At 46.4% G+C, this 16,595-nt stretch overlaps 1 protein-coding gene and 1 long non-coding RNA gene across 2 annotated transcripts in view; one reads left to right on the top strand and one right to left on the bottom strand.

Moving 5' to 3' along the window:
* UBE2Z (ubiquitin conjugating enzyme E2 Z) overlaps window positions 1-16,595 on the bottom strand; it is a 24,633-nt gene extending 8,038 nt beyond the window's left edge. Inside the window, exons 1-6 of the mRNA XM_021670578.2 lie at window positions 16,192-16,595; window positions 14,129-14,201; window positions 12,015-12,202; window positions 8,867-8,978; window positions 4,925-5,037; window positions 2,912-3,002 (exon numbers count right to left, since the gene is read on the bottom strand). Of these exons, the coding sequence (XP_021526253.2) occupies window positions 2,912-3,002; window positions 4,925-5,037; window positions 8,867-8,978; window positions 12,015-12,202; window positions 14,129-14,201; window positions 16,192-16,508 (894 nt within the window). The 5' untranslated portion in view covers window positions 16,509-16,595. The remainder of the gene's footprint in view (window positions 1-2,911; window positions 3,003-4,924; window positions 5,038-8,866; window positions 8,979-12,014; window positions 12,203-14,128; window positions 14,202-16,191) is intronic.
* The window catches only part of LOC110568221 (uncharacterized), a 29,801-nt gene continuing 29,236 nt past the window's right edge, over window positions 16,031-16,595 (top strand). The window contains exon 1 of the long non-coding RNA XR_002478520.2: window positions 16,031-16,073. This is a non-coding gene — a long non-coding RNA (uncharacterized LOC110568221). The remainder of the gene's footprint in view (window positions 16,074-16,595) is intronic.

Here is a 16,595-nt window from a genome sequence, read left to right as displayed (position 1 = left end):
CACTTGTTTTTCCTTTTCAGACTGATATTGCTAATGCTGTTGGATACCAAGAAGAGAATTCCTGATGGGGAACAAAGTAGGACATATGTTATCTATATACTCTCAGAAAGGGTTTAGGAGACAACTTAACCCTGAGCCAGCCTTGCCCTTTGTGCTTAAATTAGACATGTGGGTAGAAAGTCCTTGAAGGAAGGAAGGGGAAACTACCATTTCTAAGTAGCACTGGAGGAAATAAGTCATCTCCTTCCACTGCTGTTGGTGTTGGATGGGTGAATAGACATAGTATGAGAGCTGGAGAGAGGCTTAAAAAACTCAAGTCAATTATCCAAGTCACCCATTTCTTTTCTTGAGGTGGAGTCTGGCTCTGTTGCCCAGGCTGGTGTGCAGCGACGTGATCTCGGCTCACTGCAACCTTCGCCTCCAGGGTTCAAACGATTCTCCTGCCTCAGCCTCCCAAGTAGCTGGGACTACAGGCACGTGCCACCACGGCCGGCTAACTTTTGTATTTTTAATAGAGGAAGGATTTTACCATGTTGGCCAGGCTAGTCTTGAACACTTGACCTCAAGTGATCCTCCTGCCTTGGCCTCTCGAAGTGCTGGGATTACAGGCATGAGCCACTGCATGTGGCCCCACAAGTCACCCATTTATCCCCCGCTTCCAGCTTTTTGTTTTTTTTTTGAGATGGAGTCTCGCCCTGTTGCCGGCTGGAGAGCAGTGGTGCTATCTTGGCTCACTGCAACCTCTGACTCCCTGGTTTAAGCAATTCTCCTGCCTCAGCTTCCCAAGAAGCTGGGATTATAGGCACATGCCACCACACCCAGCTAATTTTCTTGTATTTTTAGTAGAGATGGGGTTTTCATCATGTTGGCCAGAATGGTGTCGATCTGCTGACCTCGTAATCCACCCACCTCTGTCTCCCAAAGTGCTGGGATTACAGGTGTAAGCCACCGCGCCCGGCCCAAGTCACTCATTTCTAAGCAAGACCACTAGTAAGATGATCCAAACACACAAGAACCAATTCTCCAGGAGAATTCTTATCCTCTTACCAACCAGGTGGTTTACATTAGTCTATCTAAAATTTGTTTTTGTCTTTTTTTTTTTTTGAGATTGAATCTTGCTCTGTTGCCCAGGTTGGAATGTATAGTTCAATTTCAGTTTACTGCAAACTCTGCCTCCTAGGTTCAAGTGTTTCTCATGCCTCAGCTTCTTAAGTAGCTGGGATTACAGGCATGAGCCACCATGCCTGGCTAATTTTTATATTTTTAGTAGAGACAGGATTTTGCCATGTTGGCCAGGCTGGTCTTGAACTCCTGGCCTCAAGTGATCTGCCCACCTCTGCCTCCTAAAGTGCTGGGATTATAGGCATGAGCCACCAAACCTGGCTGTCTAGCTACAATTTGGGTCAATGAGAACCTCTTTCCTTAAAACAAACCTAAATTCTGCATTGTTATTGGAAGCAAAAGCATACTTTTCCCAATAGAGGCAAAAAATGAACAAATGAACAATGGTTATCATCTTTGAATAGGAATCATTGAACATGTGACGCTGCACATAGGTTGTTTCTCTAAGCTACAGTTTCTGTGAGCACCCCTCAGGGATAGGAACAGAATTCCAATAGGATTCTTATAATCCCTAAGAATCCAAGAGGATTCTTATAATCCCTAAGATTCTGGAAGGACTGAACACATCTCAGCTTGAATACACTATTGGCTGGGTGCAGTGGCTCACGCCTGTAATCTCAGCCTCCCAGTTTGGAGGCCAAGGGAGGAAGATCACCTGATCCCAGGAGTTGCCTGGGCAGTGAGTGGGACCCTATCTCTACAATAAAACAAAACGAGGCCAGGCACAGTGGCTCATGCCTGCAATCTCAGCACTTTGGGAAGCCAAGGCGGGTGGATCACTTGAGGTGAGGAGTTTGAGACCAGCCTGGCCAACATGGTAAAACCCCGTCTGTAATAAAAATACAAAAAATTAGTTGGGTGTATGCCTGTGATCCCAACCACCTGGCAGGCTGAAGTTGCAGTGAGCTGAGATCGCACCAGTGCTCTCCAGTCTGGCCAAGAGAGCAAGACTCTGTCTAAAAAAAACAAACAAAAGGGCCGGGCGCGGTGGCTCACACCTGTAATTCCAGCACTTTGGGAAGCTGAGGCAGGCAAATCATGAGGTCAGGAGTTTGAGACCAGCCTGACCAACATGGTGAAACCCCCATCTCTACTAAAAATACATAAAATAACTGGGCATGGTGGCACACGCCTGTAATCCCAGCTACTCAGGAGGCTAAGGCAGGAGAATTGCTTGAACCCGGGAGGCAGAGGTTGCAATGACTGTGCCACTGCACTCCAGCGTGGGTGACAAAGTGAGACTCCATCTCAAAAACAAACAAACAAAAATACTAGCTGTGGTGGTATAGACCTGTAAGTCCTAGCTTGGGAGGCTAAGGTGGGAGGGCTGCTTGAGCCTGGGAGTTTGGGGCTGCAGTGAACTGTGACTGAGCTACTGCACACCAGCCTAAGTGATAGAGTGAGACCCTGTCTTAAAAAAAAAAAAGAAAAAAAACAGGCCGGGCATGGTGGCTCACACCTATAATCCCAGCACTTTGTGAAGCAGAGGCAGGTGGATCACCTGAGGTCAGGAGTTTGAGACCAGTCTAACCAACATGGTGATACCCTGCCTCTTAAAAAATAAATAGAACAAAACAAAACAAAAACCTACTGACCAAGAAGAGAAAGGTAAAGAGTTCCCTATGACTTTATGCAAATCAGTCTCCTCTCTGGCTCTAGTCCCTCAAATGATACAGGTTGCTTTTAGTTGTGACATTCTATGAGAGCTGTGCATGCCTTGCTTATGGTGGGATTTTACATGGCCTGCTGTAGGGCTTCCGGAATTACCGGCAGGAGCTGTATGCATTACCTGCATAGTTTGGCCTTGAAGGTGCAGGCGATCTTTGCAGGCCACCTCATAGAAGTCATAATACTCCAGAAAAGACTTTTCCATCACTCCTCTGGAAAACAAGCAGAAAAGTGTATGTCAGAAACCTAGAGGTACAGGTCACCCCTTCCTTCCTTAACGTTTTTTTTTTTTTTTTTTGAGATGGAGTCTCGCTCTGTCACCCAGGCTGAAGTGCAGTGGTATTATCTCAGCTCACTGCAACCTCTGCCTCCTGTGTTCAAACGATTCTCCTGCCTCAGCCTCCAGAGTAGCTGCGATTACAGGTGTGTGCCACCATGCCTGGCTAATTTTTATGTTTTTAATAGAGACGTGGTTTCACCATGTTGGCCAGGCTGGTCACAAACTCCTGACCTCATGTGATCCACCTGCCTTGGCCTCCCAAAGTGCTGTGATTACAGGTGTTGAGCCACCATGCCTGGCCTTCTCACCTAACCTTAATGTCAAGTTAAACACCTAGCATTCCCAAGTCCAGATTTGGTTTTCTACAAAGAACTTTTTTTTGAGACGGAGTCTCACTCTGTCGCCCAGGCTGGAGTGCAGTGGCAGGATCCTGGCTCTCTGCAACCTCTGCCTCCCGGGTTCAAGTGATTCTCATGCCTCAGCCTCCTGAATAGCTGGAATTACAGGCACACACCACCATGCCTGGTTAATTTTTGTATTTTTTTTTTCTTTTGAGACGTAGTCTCACTCTGTCACCCAGGTTGGAATGCAGTGGTGCCATGTCAGCTCACTGCAACCTCTGCCTCCTGGGTTCAAGCAATTCTCCTGCCTCAGCCTTCTGAGTAGTAGCTAGGATTATAGGCGTGCACCACCACGCCCAGGTAATTTTTGTATGTTTAGTAGAGACAGGGTTTTACCATGTTGGCCAGGCTGGTCTCAAACTCCTGACCTTGTGATCCGCCTGCCTCGGCCTCCCAAAGTGCTGGGATTACAGGCATAAGCCACCATGCCCAGCCTAATTTTAGTATTTTTAGCAAAGAGGGGTTTCACCATGTTGGCCAGGCTGGTCTCAAACTTCTAACCTTGTGATCTGTCCTCCTCGGCCTCTGAAAGTGTTGGGATTACAGGCGTGAGCCACCATTCCTGGCCTCTACAAAAATCTTTAAATGGAAAATGGAAAAAGGAACACCTAACACCTAACTGTTGACTTCCCCTACACCTTGGGAATTATGAGAGTGACTGTAATACTCACCATTTGTTTTTCTTCTGAGGCAGGGTCTTGCTCAGTTACCCAGGCTGGAGTGCAGTGGTGTGATCACACCTCACTACAGCCTCAAACCTCTTAGGCTCAAGCAATCCTCCCACCTCAGCCTCCTGATGGGTTGCGACTGTAGGAGCGTGCCACCACGCCTGGCTAATTCAAAAATTTTTGTAGAGATGGGGTCTCCCTATATTGCCCAGGCTGGTTTCAAACTCCTGGGCTCAAGTGATTCTCCCATCTTAGCTTCCCAAAGTGCTAGGATTATAGGACATGAGCCGCCATCTGGCCACTACTCCTCATTTGAATCCCAACTTCAACTCATGACTTGCTCCACCTCAATTGTTTTCAATAGGCCATCCCTAATCCCAAACCTGACTCAAAATTCTCCTAGAAGTTTAACTAACCCTGACACTGTTCATCCAGTTTTGGAACTTAAAAATAAACTTCAGCACTAAGAAAGCGGTTTATTATTAAGTGCTCTACACATTTGGCAGTAAAATATTACGTCTAAGCCTTCATTAAACTGGGAGCTCCCTGAGGATGTGGAGTGCCTTTCCCAAAGGTGTGACATTCTCTAACAACAGAGTAGCTCTCTGAACTTCCTCTTGGGTAATCTCCAGTCACCTGTTCTTTAAAAGCAGGAACCACATTTTCCTTCTTCTCTACCTCCCTCTGGCGCCCAACACTGGACTCTCCCCTAAAGGTCCTCAAAAGTGCTAACTACCCAAATGCCCAAAAGGAATGAATACTACATAAGCCCTCTTGACACATACCGTAGGGGTTCTGGACAGGGACACTTTCCTTCCATCATGTCACAGACTGCAACTCTGATGGTCTCATGCCGGATACATTCATTATAGTTTTTGCTGTCTCCTGGATGTCTCTCCTGTAGTATAACAGATGCCAGAATACCGCAAAATTTAAGCAAAAGAAAGCCAATGGGAAGAGACTTCAAGATTAGTATGGGGTATGTGAACCAGTCACACAAACTAAAAAGACACCTTTCTCACTGTATGGCAGATCCATGAAGAGCAACTACACCTTTATTTTTGAGACCATTCACCCCATCACCCTCCAAATGTACCATCAGGTTACAGGTCATTTGGCCTATAACCAGCAAACTAGATCCATCATATTTTCCTGAATGTGAAGTGAAAGGCCTATCAGGTAAAGATTATGTGAGAAATAACCAAACACAAGAATGATGGCAGGGTTGCTAAGCCTGGTGGTATGCAGCAGTAGTCCCAGCTACTCAGGTAGCCAAGCTGTGAGGATCACTTGAGCCTAGAAGTTTGGGTCCAGCTTAGACAATAAAGTAAGATCCTGGGTTTTTTTAGCTTTTCTTTTCTTTCTCTCTTTCTTTTTTTTTTTTTTTGAAATGGTCTTTGCTGTCGCCCAGGCTGGAGTGCAGTGGCACAATCACAGCTAACTGCAGCCTTGACTTTCTGGGCTCTAGCAATCCTCCTACCCTCAGCCTCCAGAATAGCTGGGACTAAAGGCATCAGTCATGATAGCGGGCCCCAACTTTTTTTTTTTTTTGAGATGAAGTCTTGCTCTGCCACCTAGGCTAGAGTGTGGTGGCATGATCTTAGCTCACTGCAACCTCCGCCTCCCAGGTTCAAGCGATTTTTCTGCCCCAGTCTGTCTAGTAGCTGGGATTACAGGCTCGCACCACCATGCCTGCCTAATTTTTGTATTTTTAGTAGAGATGGGGTTTCACCATATTGGCCAGGCTGGTCTTGAACCTCTGACCTCATGATCTGCCTGCCTCGGCTTCTCAAAGTACTGGGATTACAGGCATGAGCAACAGCGCCCGACCTCAACTTTTTGTTTTTTTCTTTGACTTTTACTCTTGTCGCCCATGCTGGAGTGCAATAGCACAGTCTTGGCTCACTGCAACCTCAGCCTCCCGTGTTCAAGCAATTCTCCTGTCTCAGCCTCCTGAGTAGCTAGGTTTACAGGCGCCCGCCACCACACCTGGCTAATTTTTATATTTTTTAGTAGAGACGTGGTTTCACCATGTTAGCCAGGTTGGTTGTGAACTCCTGACCTCAGGTAATCCACCTGCCTCAGCCTTGCAGAGTGCTGGAATTATAGGCATAAGCCACTGTGCCCGGCTTTTTATTTAAAAAATTTTTCTTTTAAGAGATGGGCTCTTGCTTTGTCATCCAGGCTGGAGAGTGGTGGCACAAGCATAGGTTACTGCTGCTTCAAATTCCTGGGGTCAAGCAATGCTCCTGCCTCAGTCTCCTGAGTAGCTGGGACTCCAGGCGCATGTCACAATGCCCAGCTAATGTTTTTGATTTTTTGGTAGAGACAAGGGCTCCTTACGTTGCCCAGGCTGGGAAGCACTGTCTCTTTAGGGGGAGAAAAAAAAAAGAAAGAATGATGGTGGGACAAAAAGGCATAAATGAAGTGAAGAGTCTCAGTGTAGAAAACCTTTAGGCATCAACAAGTAAAGGAGGCTTCCTGGTTAACTCCTTTACCTGTTATATGTCTCTTGGGTCCCACCATCATTGAACTAATTATTATAAATCAGAAGAAGAGCTGGGCTTGATGGCTCATGCCTGTACTCCTGACACCTTGGGAAGCTGGTGCAGGGGATTGCTTGAGTTCAGGAGTTCGGGATCAGCCTCGGCAACATGGTGAGATCCTGTCTCTACAAAAAATACAAAAATTAGCTGGGCGTTAGTGGTGTACACTTGTCGTCCCAGCTACTGAGGAGGCTGAGGAGAGAGGATGGCTAGAGCCCAGGAGTTCAAGGCTTCAGTGAACTATGACTGCGCCAGTATACTCCAGCCTAGGTGACAGAGCAAGACTTTGTCTCAAAGAAATAGTAAAATTAGAACTAAATCTATCAGAAGAAAAAGTTAAAATTTTCAGAAGATAAAACTTCGACTTTGGTTTAGAAAGCCAGTATAAACAGGGTCTCACTATGGTGTGAATGGAAGGGGACTATGGCCTCCTCTCCTTTAATTCTTCTTGGGTTCTTCTCCTCTTACCACCAACCCCAGTCAATTAGAGCCTTGGCCTCTGGTAATCCCAGCTACTTGGGAGGCTGAGGCAGGAGAATCGCTTGAACTGAGGAGACAGAGGTTGCAGTAATCCGAGATCATACCATTGTACTACAGCATGGCAACAAGAGTGATCTCCATTTCAAAAACAAAAAAAGAGGGCTGGGTGCAGTGGCTTACACCTGTAATCCCAGCACTTTGGGAGGCTGAGGTGAGTGGATCATGAGGTCAGGAGTTCAAGACCAGCCTGGCCAAGATGGTGAAACCCCGTTTCTACTAAAAAATACAAAAAAATTAGCTGGGCATGGTGGTGGGCGCCTGTAATCCCAGCTACTCGGAAGGCTGAGGCAGAGAATTGCTTGAACCTAGGAGGTGGAGGCTGCAGTGAGCCGAGATAGTGCCACTGCACTCCAGCCTGGGAAACAAGAGTGAGACTCCTGCCTCAAAAATAAATAAAACAGGCCAGGCATGGTGGCTCATGCCTGTAACCCCAGCACTTTGGGAGGCCGAGGCGGGCGGATCACGAGGTCAAGAGATTGAGACCATCCTGGTCAACATGGTGAAACCCCATCTCTACTAAAAAAATACAAAAATTAGCTGGGCGTGGTGGCACGCGTCTGTAATCCCAGCTACTCAGGAGGCTGAGGCAAGAGAATTGCTTGAACCTGGAAGGTGGAGGTTGCAGTGAGCCAAGATTGTGCCACTGCACTCCAGCCTGGCGCCTGGCAACAGAGCGAGACTGTCTCAAAATAAATAAATAAATAAACAAATAAATAAATAAGTAAAACAATTCCAAGTCATTGTGGAAGTAAAAAACAAAAAACATGAGGCTGGTCATGGTGACTCACACCAGTAATCCCAACACTTTGGGAGGCTGAGATGTGCAGATGCTTGAGGCCAGAAGTTCAAGACAAGCCTGGCCAACATGGTGAAATCCCATCTCTACTAAAAATACAAAAATTAGCCAGGCCTGATGGCGTGTGCCTGTAGTCCCAGCTACTCAGGAGGCTGAGGCAGCAGAATCATTTGAACCCCGGAGGCAGAGGTTATAGTGAGCCAAGATCATGCCGCTGCACTCCAGCCTGGAAACAGAGTGAGACTCCGTCTCAAAAAAAAAAAAAAAAAAGTTAATTTCCAAATGAGTCCATTGACTTTCATACCACAAAGAAATCCAAGTAACATACTTATTGTAACTCTCACAAATAAAAAAAATAATTTTTTTTTTGGGCAGGGGGAATGGAGTTTCTTTCTTGTCGCTCAGGCTGGAGTGCAATGGCGTGATCTCAGCTCACTGCAACCTCTGCATCCAGGGTTGAAGTGACTACACCCAGCTAAATTTGCTGTATTTTCAGTAAAGATAGGTTTTCATCATGTTGGCCAGGCTGGTCTCAAATTCCTGACCAGCTAATTTTCTGTATTTTTAGTAAAGACAAGGTTTTACCACGTTGGTCAGGCTGGTCTCGAACTCCTGACCTAAGGTGATCTACCTGCCTCTGCCTCCCAAAGTGCTGGGATTACAAGCGTGAGCCACTGTGGCTGGCGAAAAATTTCATTATTAAGAAACACAAGTCAGTTCCCTTTTTTTCCTATAGCAACAACTGCAATACATGGGGATGTGCTAGGCCAAAAAAAAAAAAGACTCCTATGCAGATCTCTTAAAACACTATTCTACACCCCAGAGCCAGGTCCATCTGGCCTTACCTGTTCAAAGCCGGGCTCATTGTGATAGGGGTTCTCAGTCATCAGGGACTGGATAGAGATGAGCACGGAGGAGATGCTCTGGGCTGGGCTCCAGGCAGGTCCAGTCCATGTACTGTAAACACATCAGAAGGAAAGGAGGAGGGTAAGGCAGAGAAAGACCAGGGAGGGAATAAGTACCCTGGGGCTGGCATCACCACCATAAGTGACTCACCGTAAGTTTCTCTTTCACTATTAATACTCTGGAATTTCCCAGCCTCTGTCTCATGCTCATGTTCTGATTTCACCAGAAATCAGTCAATTGCCTAATCCTCATATTAAGGGAGGGGGGCAAAAGAACATGTAAAAGTAAGCTATGTAACTTTGAAGGGACTTTCTTCGTACTACAAACAGTTACGACAATCAAAACAAAAGAAATTAGGTAAGCAATGAGCTCCAAAAGTTGTATAAATGTTAACCTCTGTGGATCTCAAAGAGCTCATTTATGGGTGGTGATGGAGTTAGGGGAGAGAGAAGTTGAGCATAGAGGCACACGGGTGACTGAAGCCATCTGGTTAGAGGCCATGTGGTGGGGCTGACGATCAGAGATCTAGTTCTGTATCAAACTCCCAAGGAGTGTCAAATTCTCTTAAGACTCCACAACTCTGCCAAAGGACAGGAAGAGAATAAGGGGCGCTTCCAGACAGTAGAAGATCTGAAAATAATATTATTGAAAACATCAAAATATCAAAATTGCTCCTCTCTTTCATAAACCTAACTAAATATTAGTGGGAGGGGGCAGCTTAGATGTTAATACATTTATTTTTAGCTCAATTAATTGAAGAGATGGCACCGGAGCTGGAAGCCAAACACAACCTGAGCCAGGACTGGCTTGTTCAAGTTGATTGCCCATTTCCCTTTCCCTTTTCCTTAAGATTCCCTTAAGAATCTACTTAAGGAAAGCTCAAGCAGTAATGCCTAATAGTAACTTCACTGGGGGCTGCTCTTAAGTGCTTCTCAATCTGCTCTTTTTTCAGCTTTGCTCCCCCAGGAACTCTAGACCTACTGCTCTCTGAACCTTTACAACAGAGTCAACTCTCATGAAATTTCTTTTGCCAGTGAGTCACCCCGATGTTGTTTTTTAGGTAGAGAGGGAAAAAAAATGAGGCTGATAAAGCTAATACAGTCAACTATCAACACCTGAGATTTTTTTTTTTTTTTTTTTTTTTGAGACAAGAGTTTCTCTCTGTCACCCAGGCTGGCGTGCAGTGGCGTGATCCTGGCTCACTGCAACCTCCGCCTCCCAGATTCAAGCGATTCTCGTGTCTCAGCCTCCCAAGTAGCTGGGACTACAGGCGCGCGCTACCATGCCTGGCTAATTTTTTTTGTATTTTTAGTAGAGTCGGGGTTTCGCCACACCAGGCTGGTCTCAAACTCCTAACCTCAAGTGTTATCTACCACCTTGGCCTCCCAAAGTGCTGGGATTACGGGTGTGAGCCACCACACCCAGCCAAGAATTTTCTACTCTGTGATTCTTTATGGCAAATTTTCAATTTCAGGGTAGCTTCTCCTTTTCTACCCAACACATTTCTACTACTTTTACCCCACTGTCTTATTTCCCTGTTCCTGTGATTGGTATCTCAAAAGAGTTTTATACTGACCCAATGAGGGAGAACCTACTTGAGAAACACTTTGATGAACAAATTTCACACAGAAGCAATGACTAAATTTCTTTACCATCATGGATTTCAGCCTATCAGCAAAGACAACTAATTAAGTACTCTAATGAGATGAAGTACTTCTTTAAGGACATCCTTTAAAGGACTTATTCACAGCCAAAATCACAGCAGAACATATCCCTGGGTCTCAGTAAGTTCTAGAAAAATGAATCATGTCTCTAGTTTATTTTCTGCTTCTCTCCCTTCACATAAACCTGGAAACATGTTGGACAGCAGGAAAACAGAATCATCAGTTTGGGGGTACTTTCTCAGCTTCAACCTGCACGTCTTCTCTGCCCCAGAGAAGTTCAGACCACAATAAAAAAACCAGTCTAAAATATGCTAGAAGACATGTCCACACTGAGTTTTCAGCCCCCAAAGGCAACTAAAATGGGAACTCTATGAAGCAAAATCTCAGGAGCATCCAGAAAGAAGATGCACTAGAAACTGATTTCGTATCTGATGTGATTTCTGATATCAGACATTTGTCATTGTTAAAATATTATAATCGGGCCAGGCACGGAGGCTCATGCCTGCAACCCCAGTGCTTTGGAGCCACAACAGGAAGACTGCTTGAGACCAAGAATTCAAGACCAGCCTGGGCAACACAGTGAGACACCTGCCTCTGCCAAAAAACAAAAAAAAACCCATAATCATCACCACCACCACCTTCAAAGCAACTTACTGCGAGACTCAAGAAACCCAAAATCATGAATGGCACAGATCTGCGGCCTTTCTCAATCTGTTCAGGAGAGAAAACAAGGCCTCAACACCCCAAGAGAGTGGTTCTCAAACTGCAGTATGCACCACAATCATCTGGAGAGCTTGTAAAAAACAGATTTCTGGGTGAGACACGGTGGCTCATGCCTGTAATCCCAGCACTTTGGGAGTCCAAGGTGGGTCAGTCACAAGGTCAAGAGATTGAGATCATCTTGACCAACATGGTAAAACCCCAACTCTACTAAAAATACAAAAATTAGCTGGGTGTGGTGGCGAGCGCCTGTACTCCCAGCTACTAGGGAGGCTGAGGCAGGAGAATCGCTTGGACCTGGGAGGCAGAGGTTGCAGTGAGCCAAGATCATGCCATTGCACTCCAGCCTGGCGAAAGAGCGAGACCCGTCTCAAACAAAACAAAACAAAACAAAACAGATTTCTGGCCCCAACCCCAGAGTTTCTGATGTAGGTCTAAGGTAGGGCCCCAGAAAGTGCTCAGCTACAAGTTCCCAGATGCTCAGGGCCACATTCTTGAGAACCACTTCCTCTGTAATAAATGAACTTCTCTCCTCTGCATCTACAATGATACTGTCACATACGTTCCTGGGGAGATTTTAGAAGAGTCACTCAATCACTTTCTGTGTTCTGTGGTTCAGATGAGGAACTCTGGTTTATAAAGGCTTGCCTAGAGTAAATTTTCTGCTAACAACCGACTTGGCTACTTAAAAATCTCCTCTTACCCTAGAATACTCAAGCAGACTTTCCCATTGCGGTAGAAGTTGGGGTTAAACCTCACTGTGTTATTGCCCGTTGTCATCAGTTTGACCCGAGGTGGGTGGATGGGATAGTCGGGCGGACACCGAAACACGAACAGGAAGAAACCCCCTTCATAAGGAGTGTCAAATGGGCCTGTGATCAATGCATGAATCTGCAAAATAAAACCCCATCTCAAAATTGTGAGGTGACGACCCACCCCAAACCCTCCTGGCTACCCTCCACCTGCTACCCACACCAGGAGCAGGGCCCATAATCTGGTACACATGTTCTATATCCTCACCATGCAGAATGAACATCCTGTACTCACTTGTACTAATATGTAGGTTTGGCATTTTAAGAAATCTCATTAGAGTGGAATGACATCTTACTCAGAGGTTACTTCCAAAGTTAGAGCCCAAGGTGAAAACTGAAACTAGTCAAAATCACCTTTGAATAGCCCCTACAACTCTCTTAAAGCATGTTTTTTGTTTTGTTTTGTTTTTTTTTGCTGCAGACCTCCCCAATCAGCGTTACATATAATAGATAAAACACCACCGTGCAAAAATATAATACACAGCTATAAAATATAATCCTAGCATTTTTAATTTTAAGAAATCAACACAGATTTTGGCTGAATATATGTGTTTGGATTTGCCCAAGCCAAACATGCATATGATGCAACTCCACCCTACATTTTATGTGGCATGAAGGGAAAGTATGATGAAAGGAAATGAGGAAAAGGATTGTAGGCCACAGCCCCAGTGCCTGTAACAGAGCAGAATTAGGGGTTGTGATAAACACCTAGGATATTTGCTTGCTTCCTCTGCAAAGGATCGAACCTATTGTGGAGGATGTGGCTCAGGAAGCACATCATGACTGAAAATGTGGAAGACTCAAGGTCTACTCAGAGCCATTAGATCATCCCAGAATTTTCCCCAATACTGTTGGCTTAAAAAAAAAAAAATCAGCAACCCTGAAAAGGACACTAAATTCTCTTCTCCAACAAGCCATAATTCTTGAACAGGATTTCCCTTTCTGATGGGAGGAAAAACCTGAACTGACTCAAAATCTCCTAAGCATTTAGGTTGGCTAAGAATTTGAACAGCAAGAGGAAAAGGACATGGCAATCTAACGCCTAAGTCTATAGTTCCCACCTTGCCCTCCTGGCAAGACCCTAGGTCATATTCTGGCTCTTAGTCATTTGGAAGAGTAAACTCAACTGGTCTCAACATGGCATCAACTCTGGAACCTCAGGTCCTAGGCTATTAACACTGGTACTAGACTGATGTCCTAGGAAAAACATTTCCAACCACATAAAAAGAAAAAAGTAAATATGAAAGGAAATCTATTCCAAACAAAAAAAAATATACCAACAATACAAAATCTGAATTTTTACTGTAAGACATTTACTGTAAGAAAATTATGTGTTTCACTTAAGCAACATTAGGTTTAAGAAATCTGATTTCTTAATAACATCAGTTTAATTGCAACTGCATTTCTGTGCATAGAGCACTCAGTGACAGAAAAGCCTAGGTATCTATGCCAGAGAAATGTGACATTATGTACTAAGCTTCCTCTCTGTGTGGAAGACAAGAAAGGTATAGTTTTTGGGGTGGAAGGTATATTTAAGCACAACTAATAAGGACAGGATCTGAACAAAGTCCTTTAACCACAAACACTTCAGTCAAGCTTGCCCTATCCCCATGCTTTCCTACATCTGATTTATAGGACCACAGTTTAGGTAATGGGATGGGGGAAGAGCTAGGTAGTACAATGGACAGGGTAACCATATAATTTATCATCCAAACAGGAGCACTTTTGAGAGTTAAAGAGTGCCCTATAGTCAAGTTGCGACAACAGACATGAATTGGGATTTTCCAAGCCAATCAGTTCCTATGGGGCACGCTAATAACAGACACCTCTTCAAAGCACTGTTCCACCTCACTATGTGACCTTGGACAAGCCACTTACTGTCTTGGGGTCTTGATTTCTTCATCTGTGTAATCAGAGAGGTAAGTTGAATAATCTCTTTTAGGCTCTTCCAACTTTATGGCCCCCAATTTCCCAAAAACCCCCAAGTCCCCATCAAATTACATACCTTAGTCATGTCAACAGTATCAGGTACAACGAACATTCCTGGAGGAGGCTCCTTATAAATGGACATGATATCCCTGTATAACACCAAGAGGAGGTGGGGGAAGGAGTGAGGAAGGGGGAGGAAAGGGGAAATCCCTTGAGCAGGACAGTTGTTATCACCTCAATGAGGCCAGGGTTTGAGAAAGTGGTGCTTGGTACCACAAGTGTTTGTACTGTCTTGTTGGCTGAGAAATCCCAGCTGAGTACTTGTCAGGCAGGCAGAGAGCAAATTATTATCAAAAGGGCATTGTTTCCTCAGGGGGAGGGGAGGGAGAGGGGAAAAAAAAGAGCTCCCAATGGCATCAAATGTCACCCTAGAAAAGCCACTTTCCACTTACTCTCACTTCCTCCCACATGGCAGTTCATTCACTCCCCACCTCCATGATTCCCAGGTACTACGGCTGAATGCTAAATGAAGACTTTTTAGTAACTGGAAAGGCATAGTCAACTCCACTAAAAAATTAATTCTATCAACTATACAGTGGACCCTTGTTGGTAAGGGGATTGTATGAAGCAAGCCAGCCAGCAGGGAGTAAGACTATCATGGTGGTCTTCTTGCCCAGGGGACTAAGGGTAGAGATCTCTTCAGGCTGGGGGGGGACCCTCAGAAATTTTGAAGAATCTCCCATCTGGAAGATGACACGTGGATTTCTATAGGAGATGAGAGGACTTCTGAGTCATATCTCACCAACTGGAATGGATCATTTAAGAGCAAAGGGCTAAGAACATTCTAGGTGGGGAAAAGTCTAGGGACTTGCTAGGGTGGGTAGGGACATATAGAGGGCAAATGGGGACAGAGCAGGGAAAAGAAGTATTGGCCAAACTCAAAAGGTATGTCAGAACTGGATGACTGAAATGGTTGAAGGAGGAAGAGTTGAATGCTGAGTTTCAGTGAGAGATGGCAATCCCTCCAGAGTTGACCTCCTGTGTCAGGCACTGTGCCAGGTACTTTACACACATTGTATTAATTTTTATTACAATCTTGAAAAGTAGAGAGACATCTGAAGTATGTGGAACATGGGGAATAAGAACTAAATGAAGATGCTTGTGATGGGGCATGGAGAGAAGTCTGTTAATCAGGGAACAGGTTTCAAGATTAAAAGCAGCTGAAGAGCACTGCCCTTTTCTTATGCGATAGGTACTATTCTATATGCTTTTGCAAAACATTATCTACTAAATGATAAGATCTAAGATCAGTCACCCAAGAAATAAGCACAGAAAGGACTTAGGCCTTTGTTCCTATATTTGAATTGAGTACATTTGCTTCAGTAAAAGTAAAACAGATGACCCGGGCGAGGGAGGAAGGGAAAATACAAGAAAGATGGTCCTGAGTGGGATATTACAATCCAGAGTGGCACTGGGGAAGTGGGTGGAGGTAGCGTGTGTTTTTGGAAGAGGTGTAAAAGTGGACAGCTTTGGGATACTGGAAAAGGGGTTCAAGGAAAGATTCGGGTGAGGGAAACAATCTAGACCTGGCGAAAGGACTATGTAGAGGGAATCTGAGGAAAAGGGAGGATAAAAAGGTTGGCTGGCTCGAGTCAGAGGCAGGCAAAGCAACCTGAGTATGTCGGTGTTAGGAACCGGGCTCCGGGGGAGAAGAGAAGGGGGACCGATGGGTGGGGCCTGCGGGCAGCATCTAGCAAGGTTGGGTGGGGAAGGGGAAATAGGGGCGGCGCCGAAGGCGGGAGGGGGTGTTACTGAAGCGCGAAAGGGTCGGGTTTCGACCGGGAGGTGGGAGGTGTGGGGGAGGGTGGCCGGAATGGAGACGGAGGGCTCACGGGAGGTTGTCGAGGGGCGGGGTCGGATCTGGGCACATGAGGAGGGGGTTGGTGCTAGTGGGGCTAGGGGTGGGGGGAGAAGGGGCTTGGATCCCGACGCCCGGAGCTGGCAAAATTTGAGCCGTAGAGGTGGGCCGCCGCGAGGGCAGCGCAGCGAGTGGGGGGTGAGTTGTAGTGGGAGAGGGTGGGGGGCGGGGAAGGTCGAGCCCCGGAGCTCGGGGCTGGGGGAGGAAAAACCCCGGCTCACCGCTTGATCCGGAGTAGACACTGCGGCGCGGTGCGCTCGCCGTCCCAGTCGGAGCTGAGCGTGGGGTCCCAATGGCTAAGCAGCGCGGCCCCGTGGGCAGCGGCCGAGGGCGGGAGCCCGGGCAGCGGAGCCAGGCCGCTCCCCGGGCCCCCAGCCCCGCCCGCTGCCGCCGCCGCCGCCCATACATCCGGCAGGAAAGGCGGCCCGAACCCGCCGCCGCTGCCGCTAACGCCAACAACACCAGCAACGCCGCTCGCACCGGGGCCCGCCGCCCCGGCGCCCGCCGTCGCCGCCTCCTCAGTCGGACTCTCCGCCATCGCTGCTTCGCTTCCGGGACTACTCGGCAGCACGTCCGCCGACCAGAGCGGCCGCTGCTCCCGCACCACCGAGAGCCGGGCCAGAGT

This window comes from Aotus nancymaae, unplaced genomic scaffold (assembly GCF_030222135.1).
Source record: "Aotus nancymaae isolate 86718 unplaced genomic scaffold, 86718_ANA_hifiasm-v0.15.2.pri h1tg000072l, whole genome shotgun sequence".
NCBI classification, from domain to species: Eukaryota; Metazoa; Chordata; class Mammalia; order Primates; family Aotidae; genus Aotus; species Aotus nancymaae.
The sequence above is the reverse complement of the archived record's forward strand: the minus strand, read 5'-3'. Positions and strand labels throughout refer to the sequence as shown.